Genomic DNA, 19,442 nt, shown 5'->3' with positions numbered 1-19,442 from the left:
TACCAAGACCATATGATCAGCATGTCATCACCTCTAGGTGGCTCTTTCGTACAAAGAAGAAGTCAGATGGAACCATGGATCGACATAAAGCTCGTTTAGTAGCACGGGGATTTACTCAAAAAGCTGGGATTGACTACAAAGAAACATTCAGTCCAGTAATCAAGACTACAACCATTCGGTCTGTCTTTGCCATTGCAGCAGCAAACAACTTGTTCATCAATCAACTAGACGTCTCCAATGCATTCCTTCATGGAAACTTATCAGAGACAATCTATATGGAACAACCGCAGGGTTTTTGGGATAGTGACCGACCGGATCATGTCTGTCTTCTCAAAAAGAGTGTTTATGGATTAAAGCAAGCACCGCGAGAATGGTTCACACGCCTTCGAACATTCCTTCTCTCACTTGGGTACAAGATGTCATAGGCTGACAATTCTCTGTTTATCAGACGCACCGACACTGAAAAGACTTACATTTTGTGCTATGTTGATGATATACTCATAACAGGTAACCACCCTGCACACATCACCAACACAATTACAGCCATTGAACATGAGTTTCCCATTTGCAATCTTGGCAAGGCAGAATACTTTTTCGGAATTGAGATAAGATATGAGAAGGATGGCATTCACATGTGTCAGGCCAAGTATATGGCTGACATCCTAGATAGAGTGAAGATGATTGACTCCAAACCTACACTGCCTCCCATGGCCACCACACCAACACTTTCAAAAGAGCTAGGCATCAGTTTAACCTCTAGAGATGAATATCGAAGCATTGTGGGAGCACTTCAATACTTAACATTCACTCATCCTGACATTGCATTTGCAGTTAACAAATTATGTCAGTTCCTGCACTGTCCGACTGATGAGCACTGGAAAGGAGTCAAGAGGATCTTACGCTACATTCAGGGAACATCAGACTTTGGGATAGTCATGTCCATCAAACTAATAGAGCACATCCATTGTTACTCTGATAGTGATTGGGGAGGGTGTCCTGATGATCGAAGATCCACGAGTGCCTTCTGTGTCTATTTTGGATCTAGCATTATATCGTGGCAGACCCGTAAGCAACCCACAATAGCCAGATCCTCCACAGAAAGTGAATACAAGGCAGTGGCGAATGCCACGACAGAACTCCTATGGTTTAAATCACTTCTCTCGGATCTGGGCTTTCCTTTACCCACTTCGGTCCAGTTATGGTGTGATAATGTTGGAGCAATTTATCTCACTTCAAATCCAGTTTTTCATGCCCGTACGAAGCACATTGAGCTAGATTACCATTTTGTTCGTGAACAAGTTCACAAAGGATTTCTCAGTGTCAGATTTATTCCCACCGATGATCAGGTCGCAGACATACTCACCAAGCCGCTAGCTCCAGCTCGCTTAACGATGCTACGCTCTCGCCTTTTTGTTCGTGCTCGCCATCGGCTTGAGGGGGGTGTTAGAGATAATGTTCCTATTATCTCTGTAAATAGATTCTTATCTAGTTAGAGTTTCAATTTGTCTATATCACTAGCTAGGTAGAGTTTCAGTATCATTATACTTATGTATTGTATTCCTATACAAACTACTATTGGCTCACTATAAATACAAGGCCCATGAGCCATAATCACTAAGGTGATTCAAATCAATATTGTGCTATTACTTATCTCTCTCTATCTCCATAATATTCCCTTATATCAAACTATACATTCAACAGCTGACTGCTAAGTCAACTTCGTAGGTTCTTGCCCTTTGAGTAACTATGAGTTTGATGTGCCTTCTATGAACTTTTTAGAGATGCTATCAGATGATAGTAGAAGATTGGTTCATAGCAGGGTTGTTCGTTCTTAGTTTTTGTTCTTTTTCTTTTACGGGGTGTTTGGTATTCTATTGGGATAGACATAAGGATAAATGTTGGGATAGACATAAGGATAAATGTTGGGATAAAGATAAAAAATATGATAGTCGGGAATTATTATTCAATGTTTGGTACGTGGGATAAAGATAAGAATAAAATAATACATTTTACTATTTTAACCTTATTTAAACTACATAACCTTAATTTGACGGATAAGATTGACTTTTCCATCCTATTAAAGTTGTAGGAGCTTATCCCACCTTTTTATACCACTCATCTCTTGAGTATAGGATTTGAGGGATGAGACTCATATGTTTTATCCGCTCTTATCTCCCTAACCTGTCTCTAAAACAAACATGTGATAACTCGTCTCAGTTTTTATTATCTCTATCCCCATGTTTTTATCCTCTCTAATAAACACTCCGTTATTTTATTTGTCTTTGAGCCTTCCTTGTTAAAATAAACCTAATCTGAACTTTATTTAACTAATATTGAATTATTAATTATAATTTTATGCTTTAACTATTTATTTCAAAATATTCCAATCATATTATATAATTGGATATCGTTTAAACCGCTTTAACCATTTAAATATATTAAAAGTTAATCAGCAGATTATCTTATTGTTCATTTTTATACAACTACAATTATTTGGATAATATAACATAACATATCATAATCACTTGAATTTTTATCACCACTGTATTTAAAAAACACAGTTACATAAGAAAACAAAACAATTTTCAACTTCATTACATCATCATCATAATTAGTGATTAGACCCAAGGATAAATTCACGATTTCTACCACTAAAATAATTTTTATCCAAAAAATAATAATTATAGAAAACCAAAGATCAAAATTCAAATTTAAATAAAATAGTAGTAGAAATATCAAATCAAAATTCAAGTAGGAGCAAAAAAAAATATATCAAAACAGAGAAGCAAAGATCGAAAATAAAGTGTCGGACCAACGATCCAACTACGGAGGGATTAGCTGCCGATTTTGATTTAATCTTAATTAGGATTAGAAGAAAGAGGGATTGAAGAAGAAGAACTAAAGAGATTAAGAGAGACCGATGATTTGTTTTAGGACATATTTAGTTTTACATTTAAATATTTACTTTTTATTTTTTTTATTTTTATTGTAAACAAAACAACATAGTTCTAATTAAATAAAACGTCGTCGTTTTGCTTTAAAATAGAATTAAAAAAATAAAAAGAAAATATTAAATTTAAAATCATTCTTCATTCTAAATATTAAATTTAATACATGAATTTTAAAAAAAATACAAATATCAATGGGAGCAACTGTCCCCAATACCTCCATACTGGATTCGCCCCTGATTAGACCTGTTTAATATTCGAATTAATGAGTTTAATCTAAAAATATTTAGCTCAAATTCAGTTCAGTCCGTTATATTTAGGAGGGTTTAAAATCAAAATCAAATTTTAAACCTAACCTTCGTATGATCATATAAAAAAATAACTTATAATAATAAAAATAAAAATTATATTTCTGTTTGCATTTTTATTGAGAGTTTTAGGGTCTGTTTGGCTACTTGCTGTTTTTTTGTTCCTGTTTGTTAGTTACTGCTCTTGTTTGTCTTGGGAAAAGACTGTTTTATCAAAAATTATTGATTTAATGCGTTTACAAAAAACTATTTTTCAATTGTATAAGGCAAACAGAAGGTAAATGTGTTTAACCAAACACCTCAATCTACCTTTGAAAGTGAAAAAGCAAATATAAGATAAAAAGTAGATAACCAAACACTCTTTTAGATGTTTGGTTAATGATCGTTTATTTGTTTTTTACACTTTAAAAGTAGTTTTTTTATAAAATTAGAAATCCTATAAAAAAAACAGTATTTTTTTAATAATAAATAACAATAATAAGTAAAACAAACTGACCTAATTTTCTATATTTATCGATTTCCCAGCTCAAAACTCATAAAGTCGAGATTATGTTCATACAATGATAACATTGCTTTTTTCTCATATCACAATTTAAAAGTCAAATGTCTTACTCATTAACTTCACTGTCACTACTTTATAATTGATCATATTTAATTAATTGCTTGAATTAAAAATTAAAATGTGCACTTTTGAAAAGTCTATATTTATATGGCGTCAAGCATGTGCTTTTTTCTATTATAATTTATTTTTAGTAAAAGAATAGGTAGAAAATAGGCAAGTGGAGATTTTGAAGAGGAACTTTTTGACATATTATTGTTGAAAATTTTATTGCTTTGTGTGCCTATCTTTTTGAGTTTTGAAATTTAAAACGTCTCTTTCCAAAGGATATATTCAAAATCGTTGAAATTCAATTTCTTTTTTTCCACAACCACAAAATTAGGGTATGGGTTCACTACTTAGGGTTGTTGTCACTCCACTAAAAACTTAAGTTTACATCATAGGTCAAACAATGAAAACATATAGAAAGGACAATGTCAATGAGGTGATTAGAGAAGTGGATCCCCATCACCCTTATTCTTGGATAATTGAGCGATGTCGAGAATTAAGGATAAAAATTGAACCTTAATGTTCAAGCATATTTACAAAAAAAAGTAACTGTGCAGCTGACTGGTTGGCAATCTTCACAAGTTCTTGTGACATGGGATTTCAAGAGTTTGATTTACCCCTGCATGCCTCCAGAAAACACTCATGCAGATTGTCAGGATTCGGCTATTAACAGAACTGTTCGTTGCTAATCTTTATTTTTTCTGTTTTCTTTCCCTCCCCCTTCTTTCTCTGAGCCTAGTGCCTTCCATGTAAAAAAAATAATAATAATAATAAGGTGAGCAGCAACACGATTAGTTTGACATCGAACAAGATAATTACTAGCTAAACATTGACATGTGTAGATAATGCTACTGATATAACTTTCGTATATGTAATTAACGCTTCACCTCACGCTTAGCAGCTAGCAGTGATTCTCTAACTGTAATTATATTTAAGAACCAGTCCAAGGTAACTTCCCGCATCTAAAGTAACTTCCATTTCACGTTTTTAGCTACCATTAACTCCCTATGTATGCACGTTCTTAAACATAATACATGGTTTAAGTTTCAAAAGTAACCTTTATACTTGACCTTATAAATACCTTCTCATTTAAATGTTAGAGGGATTGGATTTTTAGAGAGAGAAAAAGAGCTGGGAAATTATTAATTCTATTGATTTTAGCCTTGGATTGTTTGTTGGAAGAACACCATTTCCAAACCATAATAGGTACATCCATCAAGAAAGATTAGAAAACGCCAACCATCCTTTTCAAAGTCATCTTCAAAGAACCTTCAACCGTCTCCTCAAGGTTTTGTTGGTCCCGTGTAATGTAATAGGATTAGTTCCAAGGAGGGGGGGGGGGGGGGGGTTAGGAACTAATGTAACTTTTTCGCTTAATTATGCTGACTTAATTTAATTCTTCAAATAACTTTACTCAGTTTTGGTCAGCAAGGCTGAGTGCAATGCAAGACAGCTTTAGTCAAAGACTGACTAGAACTGTTTCACTTGTGAGTTGGAAAATAACACTTGAGGTCAGCTTCCAACTCAGCACACTGATTACTCAGCGTCGGCTTATACAAATTATATACTGAGTAATTTAAGCAAGCAACACATACATATATATATATATCAAGAGAAGGGTTAGAAATTACTCAGCAGTCTTATCCTGGTTCGGCCTCACCGCCTACATCCAGTCCCCAGAATCCTTCCGGGCTTTTTCAATCCACTACTCAGCTCTTTAAAGGTAGAGCACAAACCGTTTACAAAGCAATTGAGTATGCAAGAGTACCGTCCTCTATTCGTTTACTCAATCCTACTGAGCGCTATAACCGAACACTCAGATTTTCTCTACCGCTGAGTACTAAACCGAGTACTTAGCACCACTCTCTCAATCTTTACAATTGATACAAATTTGTTCTTTCTAGATGAAGAACACTTTAGATGAAAACAAATTCACTCTAGACTTTTACACAAAGATTGGATTTGGGTGTAAGAAATTGCTTTTTCTAACCAGACAGCTTCTCTTTTGGATTTTCACTCTTGTGATGATTTTCTTTTCTATCTGTACTTACTTTTTCTTTTTGTAAATCGGCAAAGGATCCAAGTGATGAACTTGTCCTTTTATAGTAGAATCTGATGCTTCAATCATTTGAATTCGGACATATCCGTTGAATTCAAACGGTCTTCTTGCGTCATTCATTGGTCAGCATACAGATTTGCAGGCCAATCATGTCGTCTGAAATTAGCAGGCGTCAGGCTTGTTGGTTTCGTCTTCTAGCGTCAGTTTTCGTCTTCTAGCGCCAGGTTTGTCTTCTAGCAAAGCGCCATGTGATCCATGCGTCTCGAAAAGGTCTCTTGGCACAATTCCGAGGCTTTTGAATTGGTGCAGACCTTTGTCGGGCTTTGTCTTCTAGTTAACGGATCATTGGTGTTGTCCTGTCGAACACTCAGCTTGACTTAATTGACGTTGCTTTCGATATTTATCTTTGACGAGGCTGAGTTACATTCTGCTCAGCATCTTCGGTCAGCTTCGTCTTCGAGCGTTTGTTCTGAAGAAGACTTTTCTTCTATGATGCTGAGTTGTGTTCTACTCAGCTTCTTTGGCTCATGTTGACTTCGTTCTGTCTTACTTTTTGTTTATGTTCTCATTTATAAATATACTCAACATTGAACAAACACATTAGTACAATTAAATCAAAGCACTTATATTTAATTGTCTTAATCATGAGATTAACTTAAATAATTTTGTCAAATCAAAATCATATGGAAAAGTGTTTCAACAGGTTTTAATCTTCCAGTTAAGACCTTTATCCTCGAGCTCATCAGGCTTTCAACGATCAATCTTCCCTTAACAAATTTTACTGTTGAGTTTAGGCTACAACAATTGGCACCATAAGTAGGAAACCAATCAACAAGCCATTATTTTGCCTTTTTCTTTTCTTAATCCAACGAAATGAGAAATCTTAAGTTCCACCATGACAATAAATAAGAACAAGTTGAGAACCAACATAGAACATCAGGAACTGTTCCCCTAGACGAATATGAAGCTTTGAAAAAGAAGTTCGACGAAAATAATAACAACCTAGAAGAATTGATGTTCTTTGTTCAACAATCACTTCCTAACAATGGGCTTCATCTGAATTTCCAAGATAGGGAAAAACATCCTAAAAACCATTCACGAGAAGATGAAATATCATATCCTCATCCTAGCAAATTGGAGTGTCATGAGGGTCAAAACTATAAAAAAAAAATATGAAGTATTTGCAACTGCTGCAGGAAAAAGAAATAATGTGAGATTTCATGAAGTTGTGGAAAGTACTTACAAAGGAAATTTGTAAGTACTGGAAAAGGATGGAGAAGAATCGATGGCCAGCGCAAGAGAGATAGTAGATCTAAAGAATTTTTTTGACGAAGTCTTCGAATAGAAGAAGTTGGTTTCAACTAATGAAGAACAAGCAGCAAGATAAGTTCATTTCATATAAAAAAAATCATGAAGAAGCCTCTCCCCCAAGAAGTTCAAGATGCCTCAACTAACTACTTACTTAGGGAAGGATGATCCTGATGGCCATATGCAGAATTATGAGGTTGTAATGTTATTCTATGGATGGGAAGATGCCATTATATGTCGAGCATTCTCTCTCACTTCAATAGACATGATTATTCATGGTTCAATAGCTTAAAAGAAGGCTTCATCTCTAGTTTTGATCGACTAAGAAAAGAATTCATAAATGTTCTCATCATTAACACCAAAAGCAATATGGATGGTATGTATCACCTTACCATGAAGCAAGAGAAAAGAGAAAGCTTAAAAGATTATGTAGAAAGGTTACATGCAACAACCTTGGAGATTCACAATCTTCAAGTTTGGATGGTAGTTTATCAGAATCCTTCAAGAATCAAGATCACGAGATTTTCATAGATCTCTTTCTTATGTTCAACCTTCCACCTTTGGAATAGGAAATCTAGTTAGGAAGAGGGAGGAAAGGGATGAAGTTGATGACACATGAAAGAAAAATGGAAAAAGAAATAAACCAAGGAACACTTCAAAGTTGAGATATGAAAGTTATACACCTTTACTTCAACCTCATTTCAATATCCTAACATCCATAGTGTAACAACCTGGCCCAATACCATGTAGATATTGTCCGCTTTGGCCCAATTCCAACACATTGGGCTTCACGGCTTTAAAACGTGTCTGCATGTATTGGATTCATATCTTACTAATAAGCCCCAATCACTCCCTCTCCATTTCTGATGTGGGATTCAGTTCATTCCTGCCCCCATCGCCATCCCTTAGGGCCGCTCATTGCTCAGGCTTTCTACCCCGGCGCCACCCATTTCGGACCGGGTCGTTACATATAGAAGGGTCTGAACTCCTTATATTCCCTCCCAAAGCCAACAAAACGATGAGAAAATTTGATGATGCTTATTATCGATTCCACAAGACTCACAGTCACTCTACCGACAGATGTACATTAATGAATGAAATAGAATCATTAGTATGACAAGGTAAGCTTGCGAGATTTGTTTATACGTAAAGTTTGAGAGGGGAAATACCTAAATACTCAAAAGGAGAAAGAAGCACTAACAATAGATAAAAACATGTCGATGATACACCAAACTAAAAGAAGATGGAAAAGATAAAGCTTTAGTTCTTGAAAATAAGCCAACTCATCCAATAATAAATGTTATCTCTGGAGGAGAAACTTTAACAGGAGAGTCCTCTTCAACAAGACAAGTTTATGAAGTTAATAATGTGATGAAATTTCAAGAAGAGGAATCCATAATTTTCACTCCAGCAGATAAAGGAAATTTGATCATACCCCACGATGATGTAATGGCCATTTTAGCCATCATAATGAAGTTTCTATTAGATAGAATTCTCATTGACAACATAAGTTCCATCAACCTTGTTTAATGTAACTACTTTGAGAAAATGAATTTGTCTTTGGACATGTTGAAGAAAGTTTCAGCTCCATTTTTCATCTTTTCATGGGAAGTTGTTCCAACAGCAGGATCGATTCAGCTACCAAACACCTTGAGTGAAGAGCCTTGTAATTTTACAAGGATGTAGAATTTCATGGTAATCAAATATGTATCTCTAGCCTATAATGTTATACTATGAACACCATTGCTTAATGACATAAGGGCTATAATACCTCTAAGCTATCTATTGATAAAGTTCCCTACATCCAAAGGCATAAGGCAAGCGTAAGGAGATTAGAAGAAGGCTCGAAGCTGTTAAGCCTGCTCCATTAAAGGAAAGCAAGTTGTAAATGAAAAAAATGATGACAATTTAAGAATCAGAGGATAAACCAAAACGAGCTGAAGAAGTTAAAGTTGTACAACTGAAAGAAGATGATCTTGAAAAGGTCACATGTATTGGAAGTAGAATGTCAAAGGAATTAAAAGAAAAAATGATTGAATGCCTCAAAATGAATGTGGTTATTTTTGCCTAGGTGCCGAAAAATATGCTAGGAATAAATTTATATGAAGCTTTTCATCACCTAAATTTTGATCCAAATATGGAGCTAATTGAGCAGAAGAAAAAGAACATAGCACTAGAAAGACACCAAACTTTGGAAGAAGAAATAGATCAGTTGCTTCATGTTAACTTTATTTGAGAAGTTTATCATCTGACTTGGTTTGTGAATGTTGTGATGATAAAGAAACCAAATTGAAAGTGGAAGGTATGCATTAACTTCGCGATATGAACAAAGCTTGTCCAAATGATTCATATCCCTTGCCTCAAATTGATAAGATCGTGGAAAAAACCTCTATATACAAGTTGTTAAGTTTCATGTATACTTTCATAAGGTACCATCAAATAATGATGAATCCTTCAGATGAAGAGAAAACTGCATTCATCATTAGGAAATGAGCATATTGCTACAGACTGGTGTCCTTCAGGCTTAAAAATGCAAAGGCGATATATCATAAGATGGTCAATAAAGTGTTCAAACCCTTATTAGGAAACATCATCAAAAGTAAAAAAGGAGAATTGCATGATGTGAAGCTTAATAAGGTGTTCAGTGTATTGAGAGGCCACAACATAAACTCAATCCTAAAAATTGTACGTTCGAAGTATAGTCAGGAAATTTTTTGGGTTACATGATAATTGAAAGAGGCATTAAAGCAAATCTAGAAAATATCAAAGCCATTCTAGAGATGAAACCTCCAACCTCCATTAAATAAATTCAACATTTGATAGGGATAATAACATCCTTAAATAGGTTTTTCTATAAATCAGTTGAAATAAGCCTCCTTCTGTAACGATCCAGCCCAAAGTTGGTGGTGTCGGGGTAGAAGGCCTAAGCAAGGAGCGACCCTAGGGGATGGTGATGGGGATAGAAATGGACTGAATCCCACATTGGAAATGGAGAGCGAGTGATTGGAGCTTATTAGTAAGATAATATCTACATGATATTGGACCAAGACGTTGCAACTAGTATCAAAGCTAACTCTCCACATATGATGTGTGGTTCAAGGATGAACCTGACGGAAGCTAGTGTGCCTGTAACGACCTGATCTGGAGTGGGTGGCACCGAGGTAGAAGGCCCGAGCAAGGAGCGACCCTAAGAGATGGCAATGGGGATATGAATGAACTGAATCCCACATCGAAAATGGAGAAGGAGTTACTTGGGTTTATTAGTAAGATAAGAATTCAATACATGTAGACGCATTTTAAATTCGTGAGACCCAAAGTGTTGGATTTAAGTCAAAATGGACAATATCTACATGGTATTAGATCATGATGTTACACCCTCTTTTCAAAAATTTGAGAGCATGCAAGAATTTTCAATTCATGCTAGAATGCGAAAATGCTTTTAGAGAGTTGAAGGAGTACTTGAAAGAAATACATGTTTTGACCAAGCCAGAGCTAAGAGGTCTGTTATCTGTATATTTAGGCGTAAGCCATATGATCATAAAGGGGTGTTTGTTTACCTACTTTTCACCTCTTATTTGTCTTTTCACTTTAAAAAGTAGAGTTTTTAGTGTTTGGTTACTTATGTCATGTTTGCCTTTTACAGTTAAAAAGTAGTTTTTTTTTATTTATAAAAAGCAGTTTTTTCCAAAGGCAATCAATAAACAGGAACAACAAAATGCAAGTAACCAAATAGATCCTGAGTGCATTTGTATTGAAAAGGGAAGGAAGAGTTGGTAAACATGTGTATTAAGTTGGCAAATTACTTCAAGATGCAAAACCTCGGTACCTTTTTGCTAAAAAAAGTAGCACTTACACTAATAATGGCATCCAAAAATTGTCTAATATGAACATATTTTAAATTAAACAGTAAATACATTATAAAATATATTACATAAATTAATAAAAATAATTTAAAATAAAAATAAAAAATTTATTTAACGCAATAAAACATTGTTCTTTCAGAAATTATATTATAGAAATAGTGATAACGTTAAAGAAGAAACATATTTTGGAAATAAGAAAGTAATTTTGTCAATAACAAATAACTATAAATAGCTGTTCATGAAAAACTCCAAAAAGCTGCAGTTTCCAATGAAAATGCTAAACGTTGCGGTTATATAAACCTAACCAAATGCTATATTTTCTGCGTTTTAAAGTGAAACACTAAACGCTCATCCGAAAAGATAAAATAAACCTACAGTAAAACCTCGATAAATGCATATCCTTGGGACCGAAAAAAAATATTCATTAAGCGAGATTATTTATTTATCGATAAATGAATAAATTATTCATTTATCGATAAATCAATATTTATTATTTTATGGATAAATTTTCATTGTAAAATGCACACATTGTATGTGGTAAGAAAAATCAAAAGATATCAATTAAAGTATTACTTGAATCTAGAGACGTTTAATTTTTTTGGTGAAACTTAATGCATTTAAAACTAAGTTCATGTAGTTCATCAAAAAAAAAAAAAAACTAAGTTCATGTACATAACAAATGAAAAAGTTCAGTATTTAGCTATAAAAGGTAGAAGATATATTCCAAGTACACATTTTTTTTTCTCTTCCAATGATTTCTTATCATTTGAAAGAAGTAAAGAAATCAACTTTAACTGACAAAAATCAATTAACTATAGATGCATTTTTTTTTAGAAGAAATGACTTTTAGTTAATTGATTGAAAGGTTTTGGTCTATATATATATATTGTATGTAATTCAATAATTATTAATTTATATTTTCATTGGGCATTTAAGGATTTAAATATTTTTATTACTTAATGCATTTAGCGGGGTTATTACTTTAATCCATTGACCTAAGTCGGAACCGAAAGAATTTATTATATAAACGAAGTTATTACTTTATCCAACATTCATTTAAATCAGTCTCAAGAGTTGAAAAATAATAATCAGGATCTAAATTTATGAAATTCAATATTATTCTTAGGTTCACATCACATCTTTAAATTTTATATTGAGAAAATACAAAATTTAGTTTAAAAATAGTATTCCAATTATTGCTACAGGATAAACAAATCACTCTACAACTGGACCCATATGATAAGGACATATTTTTCCTTTTTGCAGATTGACATTTGGGAGATACTAAATTTTTCTTTAAAAAAAAAAAAAAATCAAAAATTCTGATAAATTTTTAAAACTAAATATCTACTCTAATTAATAGTAGTAGAATTAGGATTGGATTCTACCGTTAAAAGATTCCTAATTCAACACAACTAGAATTATTCCTCTACGCAAAAGCACACCTGTTTTTTCCTTAAAACTCAGCATCTACCTCCATTAATTCTCTGTGAAAGATTCTAAAATTATGAAAAGATTATGAATTTGTTGATTTCATCTTCTCTTAATTTTCCGATTGTTTCACCATCAAGCAGTTATCGTTGAAAATTCCAAGACATTTGTTCATATTTTGTTTTCACACACTACTTTGCAGTCCACCCACCCATCCATCCAACCTCGATTGGATTTAAAGGTATGTCCGACTCTGATTCTTCTTTTCATTGGATACGGTTTTTCGATTAAATGAGAGTTATTGCGTTCATAAATTTCTACATTTTGAGGTAATTTGAATTCTGAATCTAAATTTTTCTTGAAATTTGGGGGTTTTTGAGATTGGGTTTTTTTTTCAGGGTGGTAATTTTGAATGGGGTCAGTGGCGGCCATGGAAACTTATGGTGGGGAAGGAAATCCAGCAAGGCTTGAGGTTAATATTGGGCGTAATTTAGTTTTAGCAATTGGAATTTGAGTTGTTTTGTGATTAATTAATTGAAAATTATGATGTGCAGGGGAAAACAAAAGCAATAATCGTTTGTTGGTTTTTGGGGCTGGGATCACTTATATCATGGAATAGTATGCTGACGATTGAAGATTATTACTACCAATTGTTTGCTGTGAGTGTTTCTTTTATGATTATTACTTTTTATAATGCTCTCTCAGATTTTCATAACATGACCCCTTCAACTTTGAAAATGACCTACTAGTCTTGTGCTATGTTGCACGGAAACTCTTTTCGTGTCCACCATTTCTTAGCTAAAATTTCTTAAAACATGCCTAACTCTAAAAAAGTTTAGGATTAAAGGTGCCACTTTAATCAAATTCAGAGCTTAAATTTCAGAGGATAAGTAGGCTTCTATGTTGCACGGAAACAGAGAGTGAGACGGACATGGGAAACTGTTATTTCTAACACATAACCTTTATAAAATAGCCTTCAAATGAAAACAGATATGGACATGGACACGAAATGGGGAAACACTAGTAACAAGTAGGCCATTTTTTAGACTTTAAGCAAGTTTAGACCTTAAGTAGTTCGCTTAAGTAAGTTCAAATAGATCACTTTTTTAAGCAAGTTTAGAAGCTTAATTGATCACTTTGAGCAAGTTTAGAACTTAGATAGATCACTTTGAGCAAGTTTAGAGCTTAAATAGATCACTTTTAAGCAAGTTTAGAGCTTAATAGATCACTTTTAAGCAAGTTTAGAGCTTAATAGATTGATTTAAGCAAGTTCATACGACTAATAGATCAATTTAAACAAATTTAAGCGTGCATCACTCTAATCAATCGTTCAAAGTTCGATTGTTCGGCTTTTATGTCCATCTTGGAAGGGTTGTCTATGTATTAGGAAAAAAAGGGGGTTTCTTGAACTGCTGAGAATTAACGCTACATTTCCAATTCACAGAGTTCTTTTTTCTTTCTTTTACTATCATATAAATAAGGTTCAATTTCTCTGTTTTTGACAATGGATTTTTTCTCCAATTTTGAAGGACTATCATCCTTCAAGGGTGCTTACTCTTGTTTATCAACCATTTGCACTTGGGATTATAGTTGTACTTGCCTACAATGAAGCAAAGATCAACACTCGAAAGCGAATTATAGCAGGATACATACTCTTCACAGCTTCTACTTTGATGCTTCTGCTTGTAAGTTGTGTTCATATTGATCTGTTTTTCTAATTAATGTCACAAGTCATTTCTCATAAATTTTGAACCAATGTTTTTATGACAGTTGGATGTATTTACATCCGGAAAAGGCGGAATTGGTCCGTTTCTTGGCATATGTGCTATTGTTGCTCTTTTTGGAGTTGCAGATGCTCATGTTCAAGGTGGAATGACTGGAGATTTGTCTTTCATGTGCCCTGAATTCCTTCAAGTTTGTCTTCTTTCAATTCTTTATTTAACGTTGTGGTTTTGCGTTTTGCGTTTTGACATTTTGATGATTGTGGTTTTTTTTCATACAAAATTTGCAGTCCTTTTTTGCTGGATTGGCTGCATCAGGTGCTCTCACATCTGGTTTGAGGCTAATCACAAAAGCAGCTTTTGATAAAGCCAACGACGGGCTCCGAAAGGGAGTTAGTAAGTGCCTCTTTTCTTCACCATTTCGTCGGTAATTAGTTTATTTAGTGACCATATATGATCGCTAATAACCGTACTTTATTCAACTTTTTGCAGTGTTGTTCCTAGCAATATCCACTTTCATGGAGTTTCTTTGTATTCTGCTCTATTCATTCTATTTCCCTAAGCTGTCAATAGTGAAATATTACCGAGCAAAAGCAGCCTCCGAAGGATCAAAAACTGTTTCAGCTGATCTCGCCGCAGCTGGAATCCATAAACCAGAAGTAATTCACTAATCACCTCCCTTAATTTCTTTTTTATGGTAATTATATCAAGTTAATTAAGGGACATTGTTAAATTCTATTGAACTTGGTGTTTTTCAGGACCAAGATGATTCGAAACAGACGGAACGATTGAGCACCAAACAATTATTTCTCAAAAATATCGATTATGCATTGGACTTATTTCTGATATACGTGTTGACACTATCGATTTTCCCCGGATTCTTATACGAAAATACCGGCCAGCACAAATTGGGTACATGGTAAGTCAAGGGATGACAATGTGTTAACAATTGTAGATTTTTGGTACCAAATCTTTATTTTGCTGTAATTACGACGGAAATTTTATCTCAAGCGATGGAAATTCCTGTTTGTAAATATAATTTTTCTTTAGTTCTTCCTAAATTGTGCATTGACCCCCTGTAAATCCGCCTCGAAACATGATGTCTATAACAAGATTGAGTCTAAATATGACTACTGTCCGTGTATCAGGTATGCGCTTGTTCTAATTGCAATGTACAATGCCTTGGATCTGATAGGAAGATACGTTCCGCTAATAAAATGGTTGAAATTGGAGAACAGAAAAGGACTAATGATAGTGATTCTTGCGCGGTTTCTACTAGTTCCCGCATTCTACTTCACTGCAAAATACGGTGATCAAGGATGGATGATATTGCTAACATCTTTTCTAGGACTAACAAATGGTTATCTTACTGTTTGTGTCATCACAGTGGCCCCCAAAGGATACAAGGTTAGTAGCACAAATTGTTAACGGAACCTCTAATCTTTGACCGGTCTGGTTTTGACAACTAAATACGAGATTTTGTAATTTGTTTTTGCAGGGTCCGGAGGCGAATGCTCTTGGAAATTTGCTTGTAGTGTTTCTATTAGGAGGTATATTTGCAGGGGTTGCTCTGGATTGGCTTTGGATTATAGGAAAGGAAAAGTTCTGAGAGGCAAAGAAAGTTTGGTTATGGTTGTGAAAATGGCAACCATTTTGTGATTGATTACACCAAGCAAATTAGGTTCAAGAAATAACTGAGTAAATTAGTTCTTTTCAGCTTTCATACAGCAATTTTTTAGGAATTAATTTTGTAAATAGCACATTGGAATTGGTTTTAGTTCTTCTTTCTATGGCAATATTGATTAGCTTTATTAATGGTGTTTTTGTGAACAATTTCTCATCTTTTATTGATTTTGTGTGGCCGATCTTGGCGAAAGAATCAGCATTTCGGTGCTAGAATGCTAATTGGAATGACTAGAGCAACTAATTTAACGATACATATGTTAGTGTTATACGTGTCAAAATTTGAGTTGCGAGAAATTATACTATGCTACAAGAGTTTTAAATACGTATAGTTGGTGTTCTATATGACCGACATAAGACTCGACTTGTTAGATATTAAGGAGGTTTAGTGAGCATCATGCCGAATCTCTCCACCATTTTCGTCTTTTCTACTTTGGCCAATATGAGTTCACCTTGTACTAGCAGATTTATTGGGGAATTTCTCATCTCAGTAGGAGCTTTCGGTAAAAAAAAATAAAAGCTTAGTAGCCACATTAGCAGCGCTTGGGATGCTTTTGGCGTGGGCTATTTCCTTTGGCTATATAACGTGGTTTCTGGAAATTTAAAAGCCGACTTGGAGTTAAGAACTAATGAGAATATATCGTTTATTTATGGATTCCACAACGCATTTATGTGGATTACTCTTGCTATGATCATAGTGCTAATGAAGTTTTTACCGAACTTGATATTTATTGATCTAGCACGATATTGTTGACACATGGTATTGTCTTGGTTGTTCTAGGTGTATTATAATCGAACATTTTGACATTGAAATTACTAAAAACATAGTGTGAAATTTCGTGCAATGTATGAAATAAAAAACATCAAATGATGACTTCACTAAAAAAAAATCTAGAATAAATCCTTACAAATCTAAAAAGTTATACGAGTTGAAAATAAACTTTTACTCTCATCTGACCTAGCAAATGATTTAAGAATAAACCCTTAATTTTAAGAAGGAATGAATTAATTATCGACAATCAAGAAAGAAAATTTCCTTATTAACAAGACTTTTAATAAGGCCAATATGAAAAAAATAGGCCAATTCCGCTACTTTTTGATCAATTTTGTCAAATTCTCATCACTAAGAGTCAAAGGAACAGTCCATTGGCTTCTGATACCATAACCCCACCCACATTCCACAAAATTATGCACCACAAATAACAACTAACACATAGACCAACGATCCCATAGAAAGATTGTGAAGAAAAAAGTATTTACTGAGAGGAAAATAAAGATATGAAACTTTTTCCAAGATAAACGGAAATCCAACCAATAGAAAACCAAATGAACCTAAAAAGGGATAAAAACCCAGTTGAAATTATTTGGTTTTCAAGACCCCGCTACAAGTTCTATCCATATATGTTCTAGTCCCCAACTCATATTATATCCAGTCCAGTTGCTTTTTATTGGAAGTGGGAGACTAGTCCATAGTAATTTTCATCAACTCGTAGTATTTTAATGGGAATTTTTAGCAGGAATTCATCGAATTCGTTAGATTAACAAATAGTATGATCACCATATGATCTCCTATCTATACATATTATATATGTTATATCATATTAGACTAACTAGATATCAACATTAGTCTTGAAAAATAACTAAATGATGAATATGAACAATTGAAGGATGAGAATCACTTCCATCTATGCGTAAACAATTTTAAATGTAGGTATCTTATGAATGTTTGACTTTTTTTGGTGGATCCCTTCAAAATTACATATCCATTAATCCACACATACAAGTTGTGAAGAATTCACCGCTAACAGCCTTGTACTAAATATTTGTAACAAGTTGAAATAAAAATTCTATTGGGAAAAGTAGACTGCAACTCTTAAATACATGTTGGAATATTTCTTAAAGCCTAGGGTTAGAGCAAGCTGGTAAATTCCTTATATCGCTGTCTCTCTGCTTGTTTTAACCTGTAAAGGACTTGCTCAAGTTTGCGAACAAACTTAAAATTAGATGAATTATAGCCGTTTGACAAAGTTATGTAGGGGTATTTTTTAATAATTTTATTGACTCTTAGAGTATTTTGATGATAGCACTGTACACAATACTTTGAACTATTATTTATTACAGTGGTGATATTCCCTACGAATGTTGATTAATTAAATGAGATAAATATTTATCGAATTAGTGTAAAATAATATCTTTGGTATTATTCTAAGTATGAAAAAAAAAATGCATACTACTTAGAATGAAAAAGAATGAAACAATCTACATCGTGAGAAAAAGATCTACACAAACGAAGAAACGTAAGTTAGAATACGAAACATCATTGTTAACTACAGAGGGCATCAATCTTCTACTTACAATAGTGGGGATAATATATTCATTATTTACATGAATCCTTTATTTTTAGACGTAATTTACATAAAGTTGTTTTTTCTAAAATCATTAACTTTGCAAAAAAAAAAAAAAAGGTTTCACGTAAAACCTTGGATGTTACGTAAATATTTTATTTTTAGACATAATTTACATAAATTTAGACTTAATTTGCGTAAAGTTTTTATTTTACAATAACAATTTCTAACTTCACGAAAAAATCGAAATTCATGCAAAACCTTTACATAAATCTTATGTTGTTAGATATAATTTAAGTAAAATGAGACTTAAATTACGTAAAATTGTTATTTAAAAAAATAATCTCTAACTGTAAAATCTTTCAACTTTATGTAAATCATCTACTATTACACATAATTTACGTAAAGCTATTATATTACGTGAAGCTCTTAGCCTAGTGGTTGAGAGTTTATCTATACATTGGGAGGTCATGGGTTCGAATCACATCCGGGTCTGGTGGGGATTTTTCTTTCTTCTTTAATGTAAGCACATTGCGCAAATTTAAAAAAAAAAATCTTTAACTTCGCGAAAAAAATTGAGGTTCCTGTAAAACCTTTCAATTTTACATAATAATTTACGTAAATTTAGACTTAATTTGCGTAAAGTTGTTATTTTACAATAAAAATTCTAACTTCGCGAAAAATTTGAAATTCACGCAAAACCTTTACATAAATCTTATGCTGTTAGATATAGTTTAAGTAAAATGAAACTTAATTTACGTAAAATTGTTATTTAAAAAAATAATTTCTATCTGTAAAAAATTTCAACTTTATGTAAATCATCTACTATTGTACATAATTAACGTAAAGTCAGACTTAATTAACGTAAAGTTGTTATATTATAAGAAAAATCTTCAACTTTGCGAAAAAAAATTGAGGTTCCTGTAAAACCTTTCAATTTTACATTAATCTACTAATATTAGACATAATTTATGTAAAATAAGACTTAAATTGAAGTTCACGGCTAAACTTTTCAACTTTACATAAATCCAAACTAAGTGGGTGTTTGTTTTAGCTTTTCAGAGAAGCCTTTAGCGTTTCACTCCAAACCGTATGAAATATAGCGTTCGGTTAGGTTTATATAACCGCAACATTTAGCATTTTCTCTGGAAATTACAGCGTTTTGGAGC

The 19,442-nt window shown here is 33.3% G+C and overlaps 1 protein-coding gene across 2 annotated transcripts; it reads left to right on the top strand.

Annotated features, from left to right (window-relative positions):
• The first annotated feature begins 12,460 nt into the window (after positions 1-12,460).
• On the top strand, positions 12,461-16,056 carry LOC136234069 (equilibrative nucleotide transporter 3-like). Of its 2 annotated transcripts, none has more exons than XM_066023830.1 (10): positions 12,461-12,765; positions 12,923-12,996; positions 13,079-13,183; positions 14,054-14,209; positions 14,295-14,438; positions 14,536-14,641; positions 14,738-14,904; positions 15,004-15,164; positions 15,394-15,652; positions 15,744-16,056. In XM_066023830.1, exons 2-10 carry the CDS (start codon positions 12,937-12,939, stop codon positions 15,852-15,854), a joined length of 1,269 nt encoding a protein of 422 aa, XP_065879902.1. In that variant the 5' UTR covers positions 12,461-12,765; positions 12,923-12,936; the 3' UTR covers positions 15,855-16,056. The 2 variants fall into 2 exon arrangements, with proteins under 2 accessions (XP_065879902.1, XP_065879903.1); XM_066023831.1 differs by lacking the exon at positions 12,461-12,765 and adding an exon at positions 12,791-12,853.
• The last annotated feature ends 3,386 nt before the right edge of the window (positions 16,057-19,442 follow it).

Source organism: Euphorbia lathyris, chromosome 6, assembly GCF_963576675.1.
Source record: "Euphorbia lathyris chromosome 6, ddEupLath1.1, whole genome shotgun sequence".
Classification (NCBI taxonomy): Eukaryota; Viridiplantae; Streptophyta; class Magnoliopsida; order Malpighiales; family Euphorbiaceae; genus Euphorbia; species Euphorbia lathyris.
Note: the sequence above shows the minus strand (reverse complement) of the source record. Positions and strands in the feature narration are given on the sequence as shown.

What these genes read in the sequence shown, in the direction of transcription:
- LOC136234069 (XM_066023830.1), top strand. Translation starts at nt 12,937, where the DNA reads ATGGGGTCAGTGGCGGCCATGGAAACTTATGGTGGGGAAGGAAATCCA. An exon ending in ATTACTACCAATTGTTTGCT is followed by an intron (nt 13,184 to 14,053) that starts GTGAGTGTTTCT and finishes CCAATTTTGAAG; the next exon opens with GACTATCATCCTTCAAGGGT. An exon ending in CGGGCTCCGAAAGGGAGTTA is followed by an intron (nt 14,642 to 14,737) that starts GTAAGTGCCTCT and finishes AACTTTTTGCAG; the next exon opens with TGTTGTTCCTAGCAATATCC.